Source organism: Rhagoletis pomonella, unplaced genomic scaffold (assembly GCF_013731165.1).
Source record: "Rhagoletis pomonella isolate Grant_MI unplaced genomic scaffold, Rhpom_1.0 Rhpom_scaffold_00008, whole genome shotgun sequence".
NCBI classification, from domain to species: Eukaryota; Metazoa; Arthropoda; class Insecta; order Diptera; family Tephritidae; genus Rhagoletis; species Rhagoletis pomonella.
Window position 1 is genome coordinate 20,424,148 of NW_023458562.1, and position 22,935 is coordinate 20,447,082.

At 35.1% G+C, this 22,935-nt stretch overlaps 1 protein-coding gene across 2 annotated transcripts in view; it reads right to left on the reverse strand.

Moving 5' to 3' along the window:
• The window catches only part of LOC118744349 (tyrosine-protein kinase-like otk), a 36,532-nt gene extending 23,680 nt beyond the window's left edge, over nucleotides 1–12,852 (reverse strand). Inside the window, exon 1 of one of the 2 annotated variants that reach the window (XM_036477291.1) lies at nucleotides 12,234–12,852. In XM_036477291.1, coding sequence (XP_036333184.1) covers nucleotides 12,234–12,351 — 118 coding nt within the window. In that variant the 5' untranslated portion in view covers nucleotides 12,352–12,852. Of the gene's footprint in view, nucleotides 1–11,224; nucleotides 11,998–12,233 lie in introns of those variants that run through there. The other variant, XM_036477293.1, reaches the window with a different exon arrangement.
• Between the last annotated feature and the right edge of the window lie 10,083 nt (nucleotides 12,853–22,935).

Sequence of the window (22,935 nt, forward strand, 5' to 3'; positions counted from 1 at the left end):
TGAGGAACAGCAAAAAGTACGGGAATAAAAAAGCTTTTTTGCTGTAAAAACGTCAACCAGTGATTACTGGACACTGCAAGTTCGTGTTCATGGAGTACTGGATCAGAGCACGTAATGGTAGTTAATTTTCAAATATTCTGAATGTATATATAAGCATTTATTTTAAAAAATTTTCAGTAACCGCAACCAATGGGCATCAATAAGGAAATTCCGGCATGTTTTTTGAAGGGTTTAGAAATTACTAAAAGTTGTGAATAACGTATTGATTTTAAACAAACAACAGTTAAAGGAAACGTACATATACATTAAAGGTCTGCAAATATACCAGCAGAAATACTCTTCACATGTGTACATGAGTAAATGGAACATAAATTTTAGAGTACTAAAAAAGATAGGAAGAATAAAAGAGAACATCATAAATTTGAATAACTGAGCAATGTTACTCAACAGTGCTCTGCTACATAAAACACTGTTTCGCTTTTCCAAAAGACTTGAGTATGTTGATTGAATTCAGCAGTATTTGAAAACTTCATAGGAAGTATACGAATACTTATGAAGTTTTTTCTTTCAAAATGTTATCATTTAACATAATGTTAAGAAAATTCATAAATTTTATTTTCATTGTCGAATTTGATTCGTTGAAGAAAGGGGGCTTATTTTATTGTTTCGCGCAATTAGGGTTTAGCTAACATTTTACATTGTGTATTATTTGAACTCTCGTTCGTGTGATCCGCAGAAAATTTATCTTAAAGAAGTTAGTAAAATATAAAAGAAACATGTTTTAATTATAAACAAATATTGATAAAAATTACACAGGTTTACAAAAAAAAGTGTATGCATATTAAACCAAACCTATATATCCCTATGTTATTCGACAGTCTGAATGCGAATCCGAGGTCCGTTAGCCTCTATCACGTCAGGTTCGTGGTCAGTTGAACGTCAAGCAGGGAAAAATGCATTGAATAAACCTGAAAATTCATATATGTGGGGTTTTAGAACCCGAATCAGAGGTCCGTTAACCTCCATAGTGTCAGGTTCGAGGTCAGTTGAGGGTCAAATAGGACAAAAAATTTATTCAATTAAAATAATGTTTTTTTTTTTGTTTTAGTTGTCGCTGAATCCGAATATGGGGGTCCCTTGATTCCTCAAGGTCATCTATACGAATTTATTGAACTTCCAGGTTTATTCAATGAATTTTTCCCTACTTGGCCTTCAACTGACCACAAATTGACGTGGTGGGGGCTAACGGCTTTCGGATTCGCATTCAGCGTGTCAAATAAAATAGAGATATATATAGGTTTGGTTTAATATGCATACACTTTTTTTCTAAACCTGTGTTATTAAGCTATCACCATTAAATTTAGCATCAGCAATGGAAACTGAAAGCCAACCATCCAAAATCCCACCAATGCGCAAATTAAAACAAAAATTTCAAACGGAGAATATAAATTGGTACAAAGGCAAGGTAGAAGCAGGGTGTGGGAGTTTTACGCAGGAATTCAAAATGAAGACGGACAAGAAATCGACAATATTGTGGCATGCAAAAGGTGTAACAGCGTTCTAAAACTCAACGACAAAAGCACGTCAAATTTGTTGAAGCACAAATGCTATCTCATTTCTAGTAGTAGTAGTAGATAACGAGTCCAAAAAAAATGTGTACGCGTTGTAACACAGTGGGCAATTGAGAACTGCAGATCTTTTAAAATTATATCTGATATGTACATCGCAATTTGGTTATGATCGGTGAAGCAGTTTGTTAAAAAATAACGTTTCTTCTTTAACAGGTCATCCGCAGATAACCCATATGGAATGCTTATTCATCCCATATTTTAAAACGCTCCTTCGAGGTGTTGCTGTGGGAGTCCCTTTTGTCTCTCGCTCGGCATTGGGCTAGCTGGGTATTAGCCTTGATAATTCCCTACATTGTTTTTCCATGTCTGTTAACATTATGTAGTATTTATTAAACGAAAACTTCCAAAAATACTCAAAAAATACTTGTGAAGGAACATATTTTTTGTGGAAGTTTAACACCATAGTACTGCTTGTTTATGTTTTTCTTTTTTTCGGAACATATTTTGTTTGAGTACTTTTTTCATGTATACAGTGCTCAAAATTTTCACTTCCCTTCCTTCCATGCCCTCTTTGTTAAAGTATGAGTAGTTTACATATTTGAAAAAAACTTCACAGAGAAGCAAACTGAATTCCGATGCAGACCTTTAATATACATACATGTGCATTGGACTGCATCACCAAAAAAAGTTGCGGTTTTTCCGCCAGGATTACAAAATTTATAATATTTTAAGACGTCCGCCAAAATATTTCGGAAAAATATTAAGATTTAAGTGAGCTGGACCGATTTGAAAATACCTCCAAAAATGGCGTTTTTTATGAATAAAAATAGTTTCTTAAAGAACTTTTTGAAAAAAGTCTCCTCAGATGACAAAACAGATTAAGCTTAAAAAATCTGCGTAAAAATATTTTAAAATCTTTTCAACGGAATCGCAAGAATGAGATTTTTGATGCTGTTTTTTTAACTTTTTTCAACCATTTTTGGAGGTATTTACAAATCGGTCCAGCGCACTTAAATCTTAATATTTTCGGAAATATTTTGGTGGACGTCTTAAAATATATTAGATTTTATAGTTCTAATGGAAAAATAGTACCGATTTTTCTTTGTATGGGGAGCGATGCAGTCTAATGTACATACATATGTACATATGTACGTTAAATTTTCACGTTTTCGGTAATCACACGAGACAGTGCAAACAGCTGACTTTCGGTTGGTGTATAGAATAGATTCGAAATGATAACGCATTTTCGGTGTTCATTACTTGAATACGCCCCAAGGTAAATGCCGTATTTGAAATTAAAAAAAGTCGAGTTTTTTATTTACCGCCAGCTATTTTTAGCTCTTCAGACCAGTGTGCAACGGCATTCCCATCGACGCTGGCCTTCCATACATAGTTGGAAGTCAAAGTCGCCGAAGAATTCGTCAGAATTTCACGTCGAAGGTAAGCTTAGCCGCTTTCTGAGATGTACAACAAAAGTCATACATTTATCTATCTAAGAATTAACAATGAATGTGGCAAACAATTTCGCAGCGTCGTAAAAAGCCTAAACTTAGAACACGGAGACGCATACCAATACACATATTCCATTTATACATACGTACATATGTCGACTATTACCAAATATTATAGTTTGAAGAGAGCCCTATCATATAAAAAAAAATTTCATTGAAAGCGACAAACAAAGAAAAGAGAAATATGTATGTACATTGTGCATTATCCGGCAGGCTGAAATCACCTCGCTAACATGTTTGCAAGATCGCAGCTTAAATTGCAGCTTAAGTGACCAACACTTCAGACACAAATGGGTGCTTGCGGTCATGTTGTTGAAGTTTTTGCGGCAAAGAACGAGTTCTTAGTAAGGCAACACACCACAACGCATCACAAGATGGGGATGGGGAAGAAGTGCACAAAAAAGCCGCAGGCACCAGATAATTAGGCTAAACTGAAGCGGCGGTCAATTGGCGTTCGGACAGACGCAGATGAATGCAGAGACAGCCGAGAAGCCAACGGGCAACTGTCGTTCCAGTGGCGTAGTGCATTGCGAATTTAATTGGACGCGCTCAGACAGACGCGAAACGCCGACGAATCCCGGCAAATCTTTGTACACATCCAAATGAATGGCTGTTGATGCCGCACATTGAATTCATTGAATGCGCTTCAATACCATAAATGACTCTGCAGCTAGAGCGCCACGAATATCGTCGTAGTTTTTATTCGTTTTTGCTAGTCTTGAGTGGGCAAAGGCAAAGCAAGTCCTGCTTAACTATCATCTCAATTTTATGCAAGTCCCCTTTCCTAGCATTTTATACCTGCACCTGCAAACCCGAAGGCATACCTATTTACTATGGGATTGAAGAGTCGCTTAGTGGTAGCAGACACTTGGCATTTCAGTTTTACTTATTTAGTGATTAGTGAATTAACCAGCAAACACAGTCTCTAACGTTAGAGAAATTTGGATTTCTACATTAGATAACTAAGCTAATTCTCTAATCGTTCTTGGGTCGATGACGAAGTTAGAGAACTACATTAGAATTCGATTCGAGTTCGATTAGAGAAACAACGCAAATCCAAATAAATGTAAATAAGCAATATTCCAAATGAATGAGTCATAAATTATTTTTAAATTCAAGTAATTCATTATTTTTTATTGCAAATACATTTAATACATATTTTACAAAAAAAAGCGTTTTATTTAATAAAGCAGAACAGCAGTTTGAATTGAAATTCACATTCGAATGCAATAAGAGAATTCGATTAGAGAATTAATATTTTCTCGAGTCGAGAACTATGTCCCATTTTTGTTGAGATCGCTATGTTTCTCGATAGTTTTTTGATTGGAGAATATGCCTAGTTCTCCAATCATTCGATAACTAACGTCAATGTTTGCTGGGTAAAGAGGTCCCCTCGCATAAGGTACCCCATTCAAAGTTCATGCAATACGCCCGTGAGGTTTTGCAGGCATTTAGTGGAATCGGTGGCGTCTGTTTCCCCCTGTTCTTGAATCTGAATGTTGGTGCGGCAACTGCAAAATCAGCGATGTTGTGCTTGCTTTTATTGTTGATTTTGTAGCCACTGCTTGACTGCTGAAAGCATTTTATTGTTCATCGCGATTCGCCCAGCGATTGCGACCGCATTGCAAACAGAGACGCAACAATTCATTTTATTTCGAGAGGGAAATAAGCAGATCAAAAATTGTAATAATAAACTCGAAGATATTGACTATTAAGCATTTTATTACATGCAGTGCATACATATATGTACATACAATCATACTTATGTATATATAAAGTTGGGGTTTAAGCACGCATAACTTAACGTTGAACTGTTTTCACAGTCAGATGTACATATTTTTCGCCAAATATGAAATAATGACATCTTATTTGGACAAACTTTGGTGTTTTTCGCGTTGATTGATTATACATTCTCCCAGGTATAGTATGTTTTTCCCCAGCATTGACGTCTCGATTCCAACAGGTACGGCACTTTGGGCAAAATTGGTACCTTTGGGGCGATTTAGACGTCAGGTTTATGTTGTAACACTTGGCACAAAGTTTTGTTGTCCGGAATTCGCGCATCATGAATACATCTTTGCTACAGAAGAAAAAAACATTTGCCCCCTTATACCATGTTCTGACCGACAACGAAAACACCTTGAAAACGAGTTTTGGGATTGTGGGCTGAAGGCTGTTCACACCGACTGTTGGTGTTTTCGTTGACATTTCTTACATCCTTTGTTTACAGTTTTGCTACACTAAAACAAAACCAAAATACTTTTCCTTCCATTTCTGTTCATTAACAACCTTTTACGTCCATGCTTACTTTATTTTGGCTAGCCAGTTAACAATAAATACGAAATGACGTATTAAAGAAGATAAAATATGACTTCCACTTCGATAAATAATCGAAAAAAACTAGTGCAGACACCGATTGGAATGAGTGGAACGTGAGTTTTCAAGTGGTTTCAGCGAAAACTAGTTTTCGTTTGACAGATTTTACATGGACGAAAACACAAGTTTTAGGTCGAAAACCAGTTTTACCAACGAAAACATGTTTTCGATGTCGGTCAGAATATGGTAAGTATTAACTCCTTTACAAAAGGTTGCACACACACACGCACCCATACACTAAGGGAGGGATTTTGTCAAGAGGGAGCGAGAAAACTGTTTTCTGAGCAAACCTTTTATTATTGAATCATGGGTGAAAAGTCCTTTTACGCATTTCAATAAATTCAGTAATTTAAAAAGTCAACATGAATTGGTCCAAAATATTTCAATGAAGTAAAAAAAAAACAAAACATAAGTATGTAAATGTTATATCTTTGATATACAGTGAGCGTCAAAAATAAATATACCCTAACGTTTTGACGATTTTATTTATTTATATTTTCTATACCAAGTTTTTGTTTTATTTTTTCATAAAAATATAGTCAACGGCATCATTAAATCGAAATCTCAAAAATCAACGGTCATTTTTAGCGACTTGAGACTTGCACTTTATTGTACTAAATTTTAACCGGCTACAAAAAATTAAATTAAAAAATTTAAAATTTGCATAAATTTTAAAAAATAAAATAACAGAAATTTGGTATGGAGAATATAAATAAATAAAATCGTAAAAACGTGATGGTATACTATTTTTTAACGCGCACTGTATGTCTATAATTAAGTGGGAGAATTTAATATTTAAATTCGTGCTTTTCGTCGCTTGATCGATCTCTTGTTATTTAAAATAACATTGTAAAACTGACACTTTTAAATTTATTATTAACTCTCTTCTTATTAAATTACTGTACCTTTTTTCACACTGCACTTTACATTCATGATCGAAAAAGCAAATGTATAGAATGCAAAAGAGGTAAGATATTATTTCATTTAAATTTTTACCATTAACGGAGGGCATTTCGTGGCCCCCTGAAAGGAGGACGGTTGGCAAGCCTAGTATATACATACCTACATAACAACTGTTCAGTAACTATACATCCTAGATAATTGGTTTTAAGTGGCCAACAAACGACAAATAGAAACATCTTCGCCTCTTCAAGAATAATGAGAAGGAAAAGAGAAGTAAATTAAGGCTTGATTTACAATGATAATGCGAGGCGTATATTTTTTAAGATGGTATACATAGATATGTGTAGGAAATATACACAAATACGGGCATACGCGTAGATGTTGAAGGGACTATGGAAAAAATGCTGTCAGTAAGCATAATTCGTTAAACTTAAATATAAAGGAAGAATAAAAGAGAAAAATCAGTAGCCATGGAAATGATACATACATTAAGCGTAACGAAGCGTGAAGAAGCAGGGAATGCTGATCCTCTTCAAACTAAGGCAAGCAGAACACTTCAGGCTTAGATACACTGAATTACTGGTACGGTACAAAAGGCAAGAAGTAAAGTTGGTTCATATGAACTACTATGGAGACTTAAATATGAACTCATATGTACAAATGTACATATGTTGCTTATGCCTGTATGTACATACATATGTACATATGTAGTAAGTGTTCATATTCACTAAGCCTTAAAGTAACACAATAAGGTTTGCGTTCCCGACTAATGCTATTAGAGAGTATTCCTGACGTTAGTAACATCTACATATGTACATATATCTATCTATATATATCCATTCATATATACACTTGTGATCAGCTAATTAAGCCTATTTTACTTTTGTCTATTTAATGTTTATATTTTTTTATAAAAGTCTATCTCATTATGTAACAAACACCATAGAAACTCCACATTTCAAACTTTGTGCAAAAATTATATAAAATCTGTAAAGTTTCAGCTAAATTTGAACTTTTTATTAAGATTTTTCGGAATCTTTTTGAGTATGCAGTTTAATAGCCCATTAATGTAATATGGTGCAAGTTTTAAGTTGCTAAAGAATCTGACTGCATTACCCATATTTTTCCATACAAAAAATTTTTTTGTATGGGAAAAAAGGCATAATGCAGTCAGAAAAAAAAATACTAAAAATCAACCGCTATTAAGGGCTGTTGGCTGCTCTCAGGATAAACGAAAAATTCATATAAAATGCCGCACAAGAAATCGAGAATAAATTTTCTTCTATCAAATTTCTTAAATCAATTTTGCAGTTCTCAAGAAAAAAAATGCTAGAATATTTATTTCTTCAAGAAAATTTACAGCAAAAGCAACGTACTTTTCTTCTTGAGAGCTGCAAACAGCTCTTTAGATAAAAACTTTTATTATTTTTTTATTTTTGATGTTGGGCTGAACCGGGCTTGAACCCGGGCCCTTCGGAATGGTAGCGCGCACTGCTAACCACTTCACCACAGCGGCCGCACATCATTACCCTACAATTTAATGGGCTATTAAACTGCATACTCAACAAGATCTGAAAATTTAGCTGAAATTTTACAGATTTTTAAAAATTTTTGCACAACGTTTGAAATTTGGATTTATATGGTGTTTGTTATATAATGAGCTAAACTTTTATGACAAAAATAATAAACATTCGATAAACAAAAGAAAAATTGCCAAAATTTTGTCAAAATGTTGCTGGCTTAATTAGCTGATCACAAGTGTATATATCTACACTAAGTCAAGTTTTACATATGTTTGAATTCATATTAGTTAACACAACAGAAAATGGTACAGCCACACAATGGCAGGAGAAATTCGCAATGGGTACCTACTTAAATGCACAAATACATACATACATATGCATGTACGTTTTAGTGTCGCTGACTGCAGTGCTACATATTAAATAAATCCCAGCATTTTAAGCCGTTGTTCCCATTGGATTTTCTATCTAGAAGGGTAGTTACAATTTCCACCATTTCTGGCATCTTTTGTTCGTACTTTCCATATTTTTTCCTTTTGGATTAAATAACAAATATTTGAAATACTTCGTTTTATTATTAAACGTGCGGCATACATATGTATCGTTACGTTAATATAGAAAGGCCCTGTCTCACATCGTCGCTTAAACACAAAAAGCCGTAACTAACAAAAAATTCGAAATTCACTTTTCGATTGATTATGACGCACTTCATCGAATTATAAGTCCCCACATTGTTTTCTGCAATAAAATTTTTTTAGTTAATTACGGCTTTTTTGCATTTCAGCGGCGATGTGAGAGAAAGCCTTTTTTATATTAAGGTAACGACACATGTCGCAACTTTAATAGTATAACAAAGTATTTCAAAATTTCCATTTTGTGGGAAACGCAATCAAAGTTTTATTAATTCATACAGTTGGTATACCAAAAGACAGATGGGAAGACAAATATCTTCGTCATATTTGGGAAGTTTGGTTGTCTGTTAGACTGTTAGACATATTCTATTTTTAAGCTTATTAATTGCATAATGAAATCTCCAAAAACGTAAATTACGAGTTACTTCTCTATGTTATTAAAGGTGGGATGTATATACATACGTATGTATGTTCTATTGCTGTAGTGTAGGGCTGCCAGACGTCCCGCTTTTCCAGGATTGGTCCTGATTTAAAAAAAATAGTCGTGGTGTGCTGGTCTACACTTAAATTGTCCTGGTTTTTTAACGCAGGCCAATGCAGATAGCCATATAATTTTTAGCAGATTTTTGATTTGAAAAAAAAGGTTAAGCTTTCTGTCATTAGTCGAAAATCGAGAATGAAACATTTTTTCTAACAGATATCCATATAATTTTTAGCAGATTTTTGCTTTGAAAAAAAAAGGTTAAGCTTTCTGTCATTAGTCGAAAATCGAGAATGAAACATTTTTTCTAACATGTTGAAGAATATCTGGTGAGTTTACTTTGTTTCTGTTTAGTTTATTTGGTTGAAATATAATTTTGTATTTTCAGGCAAATGCCAAAAAAATTCAAGTTCCTGAACAGGTACACGGCTGAGAGGTCACACAGACTACACAGTAGATAATTTCAGGAGTTAAAATCTCTTCAAAAAGGTCTTTCTGAGAGTCATTCCCTTCTCCTTCCTTTTTTGTGCGGAGTGGCACAAATTGAAGAGCTTCTGCTTTCGCTAATCAAAGGAGAGCTTCCAGAAGAGCTTTTGTAGAACGTACTCCTGAAGGCCTTTCTTTTAAAGCTGTTTTTAGTTCATAAAAATCATACTGCTATTTAAATATGTTAGGTTCAGATCAAATATGTTTTATTAAGGCTTAAAATGCTTGTTGAATCCTATTTGTAATGCTAAAGGTGTTCTTACACGATATGTATTTGCATGTGTACATGCCACTTTTTTACATATGAAAATGTCAACATATCGTGTAAAGGCAAATTAGATTTGTTTCTGTACCAAGCGAAATAGGAATGTTTCTATTTTCATCTGACACACAGATCGAATCATCTGAGTTTAGTTTATTTCGTTTTTAAAGAACGTTTTTTTATTTAAATAGTTAAATAAAGACTGTGAATTTGACAGGCATACGCAATTACAGATATGTATATTGAAAGTCACATTTACAGATGCAAATACATATCGTGTAAGAACACCTTAAATAATATAAACATACACTTAAGTACATTCGCGTAAATTGTAAATAGGAAACCCCTTTCTATGAAGCCCTTATTGGGTAAGTCTTTTAGAATGGCTTCACTTCAGACGGCCTTTAGGTTATGCATATAGTGGTAAGGCAAGCATTAAGTCAAGAGAAATTTGTTCTTATATGACTAAAAAAATTCAGAAGCTGAGCGGTTCATCATCATTTCAGCTCTACGGATTGTGCCACAAAACTGCATTGCTTATAATATCAGAAAATGCTTCAAAATAATGCAACGCGAGAACCAAAGAAACTTTATTTATAGAGAATAAGTGTCCTGGTCGATGGGTTCAGGATTATGGCAGCCCTGCTGAAGTATCACGGCGGCAACCCTGTGCCGACTTGAAGTTGAAATAAATTTAGTTTGCGGTTTTTTACATTTTTTTAAAAGGATATATTCATGTACACATGTATTTTTTTAAGTATTTTTCTCATATTTCATACCTAAATGTCCATATTATATAGTTCTTACTATAACTGACGCCTTGGTCTGTTGGTAAGTGGTTGACCTAGTTCAATCAGCTTACCTTGCCTACAGTCCGCTCGATGCTCGACTCGCGATATTCCAACTAAAGACGTTCAAATGCTCTGCAGCTAAGAGTTTTCTAAGGCCTAGGCTCCTTACAGGCTGCCTTTATTTGAGACAGAGGTTCTTCACGAAAGAGACTGGGAATCTCACAAAGTTTCAAGAAATAGAGGAGAATCTAATCTTCAATGATGGATCTTAAATTAACTGTAATATTTTGTATGCTGAGATCTCTGCAAAGTTGGTAAGCATGATGGACGTTCACTTAAAGTTCGCCTTGATTCTATGTAGACTGCCAGGCTGCGTCCAAGCTTCTCAGGTTGACAACGACCTAGTCCCCCATGAGGAATTTCGAAAATTCCTACAATCTTTTAGACGACAATTTACAAAGGAAATAAGGCATCGTCTAACTGCAGGGACTCTGTGGATTCGTTAAAGGATCATGACGATTTAAGCACACGGAGGGACAGGTTTTTTAATATATATTTTTTTCTGTTATGAAAACCAGATGCATTTCAAGTTGTTTTTGGAAAAGTTCAGTGCCTTGACATGTAACCTTTGTACCTTTAACATATGTAATTATTTCAAGCGGTTCGATTAATTTCAGAGAATAATCCTTACCTATGAGTGGAAGTAGCCAAAGAGCTGCGGTCAATGACCAATTCGCAATGCGGCAATAATTCATTTCGTTGCTCGTTCGTATATTTTTTTTTTTTTTTTTTGTATCCAGAAAAAAACTCTTAACACGTATCCTCGCTGTTGATGCTTATTGATTGATGTTGGCAAGAAAGCATGCACAAATGTTCAACGGAAAACGCATACGAACGGCGGGTTTAATACGTAGTTTTTCACAGAAATTTTACACTTGGCCAGCGCAACTTGGAATGGAATGTATGTACATAGTATGTATGTACCTTGAGTGCACAAAACTCACGCACAAGGGGTCATACTAGCTAAGGCCCCACACACTCATCAACACAAGTAATGCACTTCACTTTAAACGCATAAGCTAATATTTTGCCAACTAATATTTATTTATACGCATGTGTACGTTTTGCACTTTACGGCTGAGTCTTTGGTGATTTGATGGTGGAGGCGAGTTTTTTTTTAATGCATGAAGTTGCACTTTTTAAATAATCGTGTTTTTCTATTTTTATTTTGTGTACATATGCATGTATAATCATTTATGTATGTAGGTATATATACATATAACTTCTTGTGATTGCTCTAACTTTGTGTAAATATACACACTACATTAATAGAAATTTACTCAATGCGAGTCGGTGCGTCGAAACCGGGACCGTCATCGAGACGATATTTGCTAACGAATTGAAGTATGTATGTATGTAGTTGTTTCAGCGGTTAAACACGCATACATATGTATATATGTATATATGTATGTATGTATTTTCATAATTATTTTATGGTCTATGTTTTGTTTCTTTGATATCGACGCGCGGAATGGCAAATGGCAGCGGCCATAGCGATGGCGATGGCTACGGCAAATGTAGGTGATAAAAGGCGGCGTGCGGCTCGATTGATGGCACTAAAGTTGGCGTGTACTCAAGCAGTCCACAAACAGACAAACGACATGGGCAAGATACGCGAAGCGAAGCAACAATCGTATTACCTGATACTGATACTGATACGCCGGAAACTAATGGAGGTGCGTGCGATGGTTTGCCTTGCACAATGCGACTGCCGATATTGGCTTTGTTGTGGTCGCCGGTAAACGGGCATAAGTGCATACGCTCTTTTATGTATACATGCTCACGCTGGTGTAAATGTATAAAAGTAATGTGAAGTTACCCGCCGGGTCTATCAGCGAGCAAAGTCTGTGACTGTAACAAATCACTTACCTACGTAAAACTTAATTAAAAAGGTAGTAATTTATTTATTTATTTTTTTTTGTATCAACAACACTCCGATATCTTCAAAAAATCGCTTAAAAAGATTCTAAGCACTTCACAACAAAAACATATTTTCTTAGATTTTGTATTTCACAAGGTTTTTTTCACTCCATTTCTTGCTCCAACTGAAACAAATGCACCTTTCTCTTCTAATTGAATCACTTCCCAAAAAACACGCGCGCATTTCCAGCAACTCAACCGCACTCGTTCAATGTTCGACAAGAACTGAAGTTGAAGAACAGGAACGACTAGCCAGCCAACAACGAACACCCAGTCCAGCCACCCAGTTACCATTCGGCATCTATCCCATTGGAGTGCCCTGGCAAAAGCCGGTTTCCAAGGTAGCGTATCTATACGTGTAAAACAAATTGAAATGAATGAGAGAACAAAACAAATGCGAGGAAAACCCACGGATACGCACACGAGCTAAAAGTGCCGCACATGAAGGGTATTATATTTTGGAAAATCTGTTCCCACTGGTTTCGAGAGAGTCAAATCGTCAATGTGGAAAGGAACATTGAACATTTTTTTTTATAGCCGCAAACTTTGCGATGACTCCATACATTGTGCAGCAAGTTTCTGCGGCATGCTGTTTTAACTTTTAATGCACTGCATGGGTGCCCATGAAGCGACCATAAGAGCCAACGACCACTGAATTTGTTTAAAAAATGAATTTTTGGCTTTTTACAACATGAAACGGTGGATAAAAAGGCTCTTCTGAAAAAGTTAGTTCCTCAGTGGACGAAAATTATGCTAACAGTCAACTTCAAAAATATGCTTACCCTGACGTTTTGACGATTTTATTTATACATATATACATTTCGTCGATGTTTTTGCAAAACCGCCCATCGACCAGTTGCAAAACCACCTAAATCGCCGTTGTGGCAAAAATGAGATTTGGTAACCCTGAACTCCAGGCATCGAGATTTATGCATAAAAAACCTTAAATCGTTATTAAAACAACAGATTTGTAAAATAATAGCTAGAGAAAATACCGCGTATCAAGGGAATGCCTTCAAAGAATAAACCGTTTTTCGCTTTCCCGTAAAATTTGAGTGTCGTAAGATAAGCGGTTTTGCAATTGGCCGATGGGCGGTTTGGCAAAAACATCGACGATATTTATCTATTTATTTTCCATACAATTTTTTTTTTAACTTTGTACAGAACTTGGGTAATTGAAAGAAATTTTCATCGAAATTTTCAATTTTCACAAATCAACGGTAATCTTTAGCGACTTGAAATGTGCACTTTATTATATTAAATTAATAAATGGGCTACCAAACTACATACTCAGGATTTTTCTAAAAATAAAATTTCGATGAAAACATGTTGCATTTTCCCATAGTACTGTTTGAAATTAAAAAAAAAATATTCTTTTGTTTTTTGCTGTTGAATGAATAACATTTTTATACCCAAAAGAAGAAATTGGTTTGGAAAACATATGTACATATGTAAATAAAAAATAGGGTTTTTAAATCATAGAGCAAACTCCGTTCCAGGTGACCGCCTTCCATAAGAGTTATTAATGGAGAAAACAGCTGTTCCTGCAAATAGTGAATATCGTAAATATTATGAAGCACCTGGAACGCAACTAACAAAAGGGTCTGTATGCTTTTTTGAAATGGGTCAATATTTTATGCTTGAGAATGAGAAAAAGGGCAGCACCAGAAGGAAGCAACTGGGTGGGTGTGAAAGCGAATGATTAATGATTTGCAAAAGTCATTAAACCTTCTCAATTCAATTAAATAATTATGATACCTGAGAAATAAACAGGGGCTCCCTGCGAAGGGTGTATGCAAGATTGGGTATTCACTCACATACATAATAGAAACATACTTGTAATCCAATGAAATATAAACGCCAGTAATTATATTTATATTTATATTTATTAAATGTATAAACATATGCAGATATGTACATTAAGTTTTATTTAAACATTTATGTCGAGAGAAAGTTTTGGGTGTAAAAAAAAAGTTTTAAGCAACCGCAAAACAACAAACAAACAAATATTTGAGATTTGTTTTTAAAGGCTGCGAGAAAAGATCAAGGGGTGATGTCTTCATTTTATTTCATTATGAACGAATCTAAGTATGTATGTACATATATATGTATGTATGTACATATAATGCTTCATATTTCAGTACAAAATTTTGCTTTGAAGTAAGTTTAGTGTGTGTCAGTTTTATTTGAATACTTATGTAAATGTATGGATGTAAAATTTTTTTTATGCACCCAATACCGCTAAATCGCGTTTTTTGCTATAACTTTCTTATTTTATATCCGATTTTTTAAATCTTCATGTCACTGAAAAGGTCTTGTTCAGGTCTATAATGGGTTAAACAGTTTTGGCCTTAAAATTGCTTTAATTTATATCTTCACTAATTTCGAAATTACTATCCCTAGATTTTTATTTTTACACTATAAAATCTAAAACTCCACAAACACGATGACGACCCTGCTAAAAAGGATTAGGCTTTATTCAATTATAGTCCTGACTGGGACTTTTCGGTGACATAAAAATTTAAAAAATCGGATAGCAAATAAGAAAGTTATAGCAAAAAACGCGGTATAGCGGTATTGGGTGCATAACAAAAATTTTACAATTCGGTATACATAAGTATTCAAATAAAACTGACACACACTAAACTTACTTCAAAGCAAAAATTTGTCTAAATTGATCTTTGCGATCCTTTAACAACAAATCTCAAATATTTGTTTACTTTGATGTATACATATGTATGTACATATGTATGCACAGCCACCCGCGGCTCCCACTCGTATATGTATATCTGTGCGTATGTACATATATTTACATGCAAACACACTCGTAGAAATTGCTACTGCTCAAATCACAAGTGCTAAACTTTTAATACCCTATTAATGCGGCATGCGGCCACAAAAAAGAAGTGAAACCAACCGCCTCCAGTTTGATCGCATTTTTATTGCTCGCCTCCAAATATATGTATGTATGTAGGAATATTTTGAACCTACACATATATATGTATGCATTCATATGTACAAATATCCCTTGGTCACAAGTCCGACCAACCTAAATTCCAAAGTTGCATTGTAAGTTTCATTCTATGAATTCATAATCAATTTCCAATTCAAAAAATGTATGCAATAAATTAAAACTTTTGTTTACTTTTGTTAGTCCGATAAACAGTCATTTACTTAAAAAAAAAAGGTAAAGTAATTATTATTACTTGAATTTAGGTTTAGCTGTGCTTAGCGTTCACAGAGGTTTTGTAGAAAAAAACAAAAATGAAATCATCACTAAAACAATTTATCGATTTGCAGTAGACCCTCGAAGACTACTGTTTAAATAAACAAGTAATTTTTTAGAAAGAAACAAAACTGACTTCAATTCACATGTAAAACTTTAAGATTACCGTTAATTTCTTTATGATCCATTAATCGGATCTAAACAAAATTAGGATGGGACCACCTCTGCGGTACCGTACCACCTTTCCTTTAAAAAACAATTATCGAAATCGGTTATGCGGTAACATATGTACATAAAAAAAATAATCCGACGAATAGATAATCTCCTCTTTTTTTTGAAGTCGGTTAAAAATAATAAAAAAATTACGATTTTGGTGTAAAGACGAAGTTGGATTTTAAAATTTGCATGCAATTAAGGAAACTAACAAATTTGTATTTTAACTATTCAATAAGTACATAATAAACTTTATGCAATATAAATTCTTTTGTAGGGCTAGGTACAACTCGATTCGGTTGATTGGTTCAAACTCGGTTAATGTGGTCCAAAGTTATGCGGTAACACAAATAAAAAAAATATTCCGATGAATTCCGAGAGAAAAAAGGGAAAAATTAATGAGGTAGATTATTATTAATTTTTAATAGCTATATTTTAACATTTCTAATAAAATTTACATTAAAAAAAATCACAGGCACCCCCCCTAAATAATGCTCTGCGTACGCCCATTAATATATACATATGTACGTGCATGTACTTGGCCTTTTTTGTATGTGTACAAGCAAGTGATCGTCTTGAATCTTTTAGGTGGATCATTGGAGCACTCACTGCTGCTCATGAAATGCTTCCGTTGTTGCTGTCGCATCTGCTGATGATGACGAGCAAGTTCTTTTGATGTTATGCAGCAATGCAATGCAACTAAAGTTTTGTTTTTATTTTCGTGTTTATTCCTTTCATTTCTGCTCCTCCTATCGAAGACAGAAGAATCAGCGAAACAGAGAATGCCGCCAAGTTCTAGAGCGATCGTCGCAAGGCCTGAACATTTTAAAGGATAGTGTGTGTGTGTGTATTCAACGAAGTTTAGTTTTCATTTTGTTTAGTCTGTGCGTATTAGATAATTAATAAAACAAGCTTATACATATGGTACATACAATGTATGTAGAGAATGCCTTGAATGCTATGTATTGTGAAATATGCTGTTCTTATATCATATGTACATATGTATTAGATATGGCCGCGGGACTAAATATTTAATCCCGATCCCGCCCATCAAGTCCCGAACCCGCCCATCCCGACGTCTTTCAGAATTTTACCGCGGGTCCCGTGAGTCCGAAATCTATTACTAAGAAAAATTCACATGTATTTCAAATTAATTTTAAATAACAAAAAAAAATAACAAAAAATTATGAAAGATCTGGCATCTTTCGATTATTTGGTTTTGCAATGTTGTGCGTTTTCGTCCCAAAAAAACATAAAAAAGTAGATTTTTCACACATGGAAGATTTTCTAAATTTGCGGAGGTTGCGGTTTTATCGGGACTATCTGAAAAGGATTTTGGTCCCGCCTCGCTCGCAAAATTTCACAGACCTTCCCGATATCGCCATCCCGGCCAATTTGAAATCAGTACCGTGGGCCCCGCTGGTCCCGATATCCCGCGCCGATCTCTAGTATGTATATATTTATTTGTACTGCATAGTGCTTAAACATATGTATACATATATGTATGTACATACAAACATACATATACATACATGCATGCATACATACATATGCAAACAGATACATATATGATTTAATAAACAATTTTATGTAGATGAAACCATAAACTTTGCCAGCAATTTTCTTTACAACTCAGCCTTAATTAACATTCCACATGACTAGTGGCGAGGGGTTGAGCACGGAGGACGCTGAAGATCGTAAAATGCCGCAGTAGCGCACAAAAGTTCATTCCACTTTTCGTTGGCAAACTTCGTCAGCTAAAAGCAACTTTCCAAGCGTCAATTTAAGAATTTACGACTTTTTTATTACACATTTTCACGAGCGTTTTGTGTTGCAAACGCCTGATAACAACGCGCGACCGCTCATGCAGCGCAATGAAAGTGAAAAGGACAAGATGCAAAGCACTTCGTGACAGGACATGGTTGTCCTGTTGACTCATAAGCCCGGCAAAAGCGTCTAAACAATGTATTTTCTGGCTATCGTTGCTGGAGCTTAGGGTAGAGGAGTGAATTAAGCTGAGCGATAAAACTGTTTGTGCTCCAGAAAAAAAAATAATAATAACTTGAATCCTGTATTTGTAGCGCAAAGGAGTGGAGCGGTGTGAGAGTAGAGTAGACAATTTATGCGTTCTGGCGTAGACGATTGGCTGTGCATTTGGTAAGGTGTGAAGCGCGCTTTGCAGAAGAGCATGGGGAGCGGGTTTTTATGATGGACTCGTGGCAGACACGAAAGGAATGGTACCAATGCTGGAGTTTTTTTTTTTTTATTTAATCCAGGCTATTTAATCAGCGTTGACAATGATCATTACTCGTAATAGTCGATAATGACGTTCATAGTTACGAGCGCAATGATGTGACGAAGACTGCTCGCTGTTTTACGGTGGTACGTACGTCCATTCAACCAACCCACCGTTCGCTCCGATTGCGCCAAAGTTCCACTGCGCAGTGTAATTCGGATTTTATAGTTTTTTTGCAGCCCTTAGAAATACAGTGTACGTTGCCATAACTACATACATACATATATACATATGTATGCATATTAGACTGCATCATCAAAAAAAGTTGCGGTTTTTCCGCCGGGATTACAAAATCTATTATATTTTAAAACGTCCACCAAAATATTTCGGAAAAATATTATTTGAAAATACCTCCAAAAATGGAGTTTTTTATGAATAAAAATAGTTTCTTAAAGAACTTTTTGAGAAAAGTACCCTCAGATGACAAAACAGATTAGGCTTAAAAAATCTGCATACAAATATTTAAAAATCGTTTCAACGGAATCGTAATAATGAGATTTTTGATGCTGTTTTTTTCACTTTTTTCAAAGATTGATTTACGAAAAACTTAAATAACCGAGCCAAAACTATTCTGCTTTAGACTTATGGGATCTCGGTAGAAAGGTATTTCCCACTATTTTTATTTATGTGAAAAAAAGTCATTCGAGTCCCAATTTTTTTTTTTTTTTTTTTTCAAATACCAACACATCTTAATGCAACTTTGAATGACGTTCGTTCGGAATAAAAAGGGTGAGAAAATACCTTTCCCAGTATACCTCACAAGTCTAAATCGGAAGAGTTTAGGTTTAGTTATTCAAGTTTTTCTTATACCAATTTTTGAAAAAAGTTAAAAAAAACAAGTAAGAAAGTCTAAGTTCGGGCGGAGCCGAACATTAAATACCCGGCGCAAGTATTAAATATATGTTTTCCACCTTTCCGAAAGCTACCGCTACATGATAAGCCGGGGTGTATACATTTTAAGTAAATTAGCGTCCTTAAATTTCGAAATATTGAAATTTCAAGCATATCTTTAGCGGCCTAAATTTTAGTCCGATGTCACAATAACCATACCGAGTTTAGTACAAATTGCTAGAACGGTTAGCGAGATACATATATGTGATCACAAGTGGGCGGTGCTACGCCCATTTTCCAAAATTTTGTCCTAAACGTATTTCTTGGTAAAGAATTGTTGCAATCATCAATTTTGAATAAATTAGCTTCAATATTTACTGATTTATCGAAGATTTTGTATTTCTCGAAATTACCGTTATATGGGATGTGGGCGTGGTTATTGTCCGATTTTAGAAATTTTCAGCCAGTTGGTATGCTGTATCAGGACCAACAACTGTGCCAAGTTTGGAAGAAATTGGTGTAGCGGTTACCAAGATATACACATGTAACCATAAGTGGGCGTGGCTACGCCCATTTGCCAAAATTTTGTAATATTCTTATTTTTCGTCTAAAACTCATTGCAAATGTCAATTTTTAGTGAATTATCAGTAGTTACTAAATTATCGCAGTTTTCGTTTTTCTGAAAATTACCGTTATATGGGAGGTAGGCGTGGTTATTGTCCGATTTTTAAAATTTTCAGCCATTTAGTATGCTGTACTAAGGCCAATAACTGTGCCAAGTTTGGAAGAAATTGGTGCAGCGGTTACCAAGATATACACATATACCCATAAGTGGGCGGGGCTACGCCCATTTTCCAAAAATTTATAATATTCATGTTTTCCGTCTGAAACTCATTGTAAGTATCAATTTTGAGTGAATTATCTTCAGTAGTTACTAAAATATCGCAGTTTTCGTATTTCTTATAATTACCGTTATATGGGAGGTAGGCGTGGTTATTATCCGATTTCGCCCATTTTCAATACCATCCGTCCCACGCCCAAAAGAAGTTCACGTACCAAGTTTCGTTAAGATATCTCAATTTTTACTCGAGTTATCGTGTGCACAGACGGACGGACGGACAGACAGTCACCGCTTAATCGATTTATCTTTTCATTCTGATCATTTATGTATACATTTGTCTATATCTATCTCGATTCGTTTTGCCTGTTACAAACAACCGTTATGTGAACAAAGTTATAATACCCTTGTGCACAAGTGCGCTCGGGTATAAAAACAGGATCAAAAATCTCATTATTACGATTCCGTTCAAAAAATTACTGTTTTTTTTTAAATATTTTTATGTAAATTTTTTAAGCTTAAACCGGTTTGTCATTTGAAGGGATATTTTCAAAAAACATCTTTAAGAAACTATTTTTATTCAAAAAAAATTCCCTTTTTGGAGGTATTTTCAAATCGGTCCAGCCCGCTTAAATCTTAATATTTTTCCGAAATATTTTGGTGGACGTCTTAAAATATAATAGATTTTATAATTCCAACGGAAAATCAGATTTTTTTATGTATGGGGAGTGATGCAGTCTAATGTATATACATACATATATAGTGTGTGGCATGTTACACCGACATAGCCTTGCTGTTAACGGAGGCATCAACCGATTATTTAAAACCCAACATTAAATCGAACTGTTTCAAAGTTAAGAGCTATTTGCTCTATTTTTCGTACCTCTGTTGCTTGAAGAAGTACTTTGCTGTTGCTGTAAATTTTCTTGAAGAAATAAATACATATAAAAGCATTATTTTCTCGGGAGCTGCATAGTGATTTAAGAAATTTTAATAGAAAAAATTTCTTTTCCATTTATTGGGCGTCGTTTTATATGCACTTTTCGTTTTTCTTGACAGCTTCAGACAGCGCTTTAGTACGGTTGAACGCTGCTGTTTCGAAATGCACAAAACAACTCAAAGAGTGTGATTCACTAGGAAATGCGCCAGTTTCCATGCTGGGCATCTAAGTGGTTGTGGGTATAACCCTAATAAAAAAAATGGCTCTACCAATCTAGTACACAAACAAAGTACTAAATGACTGAAGCAAAGAAAGCATTAACATTTTAGAGACGAGGGGTTGCAAATGATATCCGATGTAATCAAAATTTCACCCAACAATTTTATTCTGCCACATTCACATACATACATATGTATGTACATATATACACATACATACACCCCTGGTCATAATAATAGATACGCGAAATTTTCACCAGTTTTCGCTACTTTCTATTGTTTATTTAACGTTTATTAATTTTTTATAAAAGTTTAGCTCATTATATGTTCATATAAGAAACACCATCCATATGAATTCACATTTCAAACTTTGCGTAAAAACTAGCAAAATGTTCACCAAAGCTTCAAACTTTTTCATAATTTTTGGAAAAATTTTTAAGTATGCAATTTTATGACCAATTTAATTTTAGTAAAATATAGTCCAAGTTTGAAGTTGTTAAAAAATACAGCAGATTTTGACATTTTGGTGAAACTTTGTTGAATTTTTTTAATTTTTGTACAAATTTTAAATGTGGATTCAATACAACGTTAATAAAAAATGAATAAATGTTAAATAAACATACCAAAACTGTTCAAACTGTTGTGAACTTATCATTATGAACAGGGGTGTATGTAGCTATCACAAAACAACATTTGCTCGGCAGTGTGCGTACGAAACCTTCAGCATGTTACTGTTGACGTCGCCGTTTCGGTTCTGCAACGAATTTCGCTGCTCTCCTCGACATTTATTGATGCCATAAAGTTGAAGATTTATGGAACGACCGCCTGACAAACCGAGGAAATGTTTTTTGTTTAGTTTTGTTGTTATACTATAGCGTTTCGAGGGGGTTCCAGTTCACCTATCCTACCCCTGAACTGTTCCCATTAAATACGTATGTACTTCACACGCATACATACATATGTACATACATGTGTATGTAACTCTACGACTAACCCTGGAAGCTACAGGAAGAGAACACTGCTATCTACGCATACACATAAGTACATATATATGTACGTAACTGTAACCACATGTATGTATCTATCTAGCGGTCAGTTCATTAGCTCCACCGTTACCGCTGGCTGTTAGCCCGAAAGTCTTCCTTTCATTCCGTAACCCCAAGGAAACATATTGGCGGCGAGGGCAACCAATTCGCTAAGGCTATTGGATCGGCCTTTAAGGTCTCCTTTCCTTCTTTAGGAAGCAATAGCCTTAATGGTGTAGAGAGAAGATCTTGAAACTGAGGAAATAATCCCGTAGGGCTTTCGCCTTAAGCTATTCCGCGGGTGCTCAACCACATTCTGTCTACTTGCCAAAGTGTTAAAGTAATGTCAACCCAAAGGTATGCAAGACAGGGCATACACTGCCTAAGGACTCAGTCCTATCAGTCTCTCATATTTTATATTGAAAACTTTCGAGAGACCACTGGACCTGCACATTCGCTCAAAGCTGGGGAACGGAGATATGTCTATTGCTTAGCAGGCATACCTTAAAAAGCGATCTACAGAATCTACAGACGGATTGTAAACGCTAAGCTAAGCAACAGCGAAGTCATCAGGCATCCAAAACGGAACTACTTGGGATCGCTAAAACTGGTAGCATAGAATCTGAACATACATTTACGGTATTACCAAAACCTGCCTAGTACGTCTAGCCCACCAATCGGTGTCGTGTTTGGCCGAACTTCTTCTCCGATTTGTGGTGCGCGTTTTGATGCTGCTACACATATGGAAGGACCTACAGTTTAACACGGCCTCCGAACGGCAAACGGATTTTATAAGAAGAGTTTTCGTATCACAAATACACTCGGAGGTTTGCCA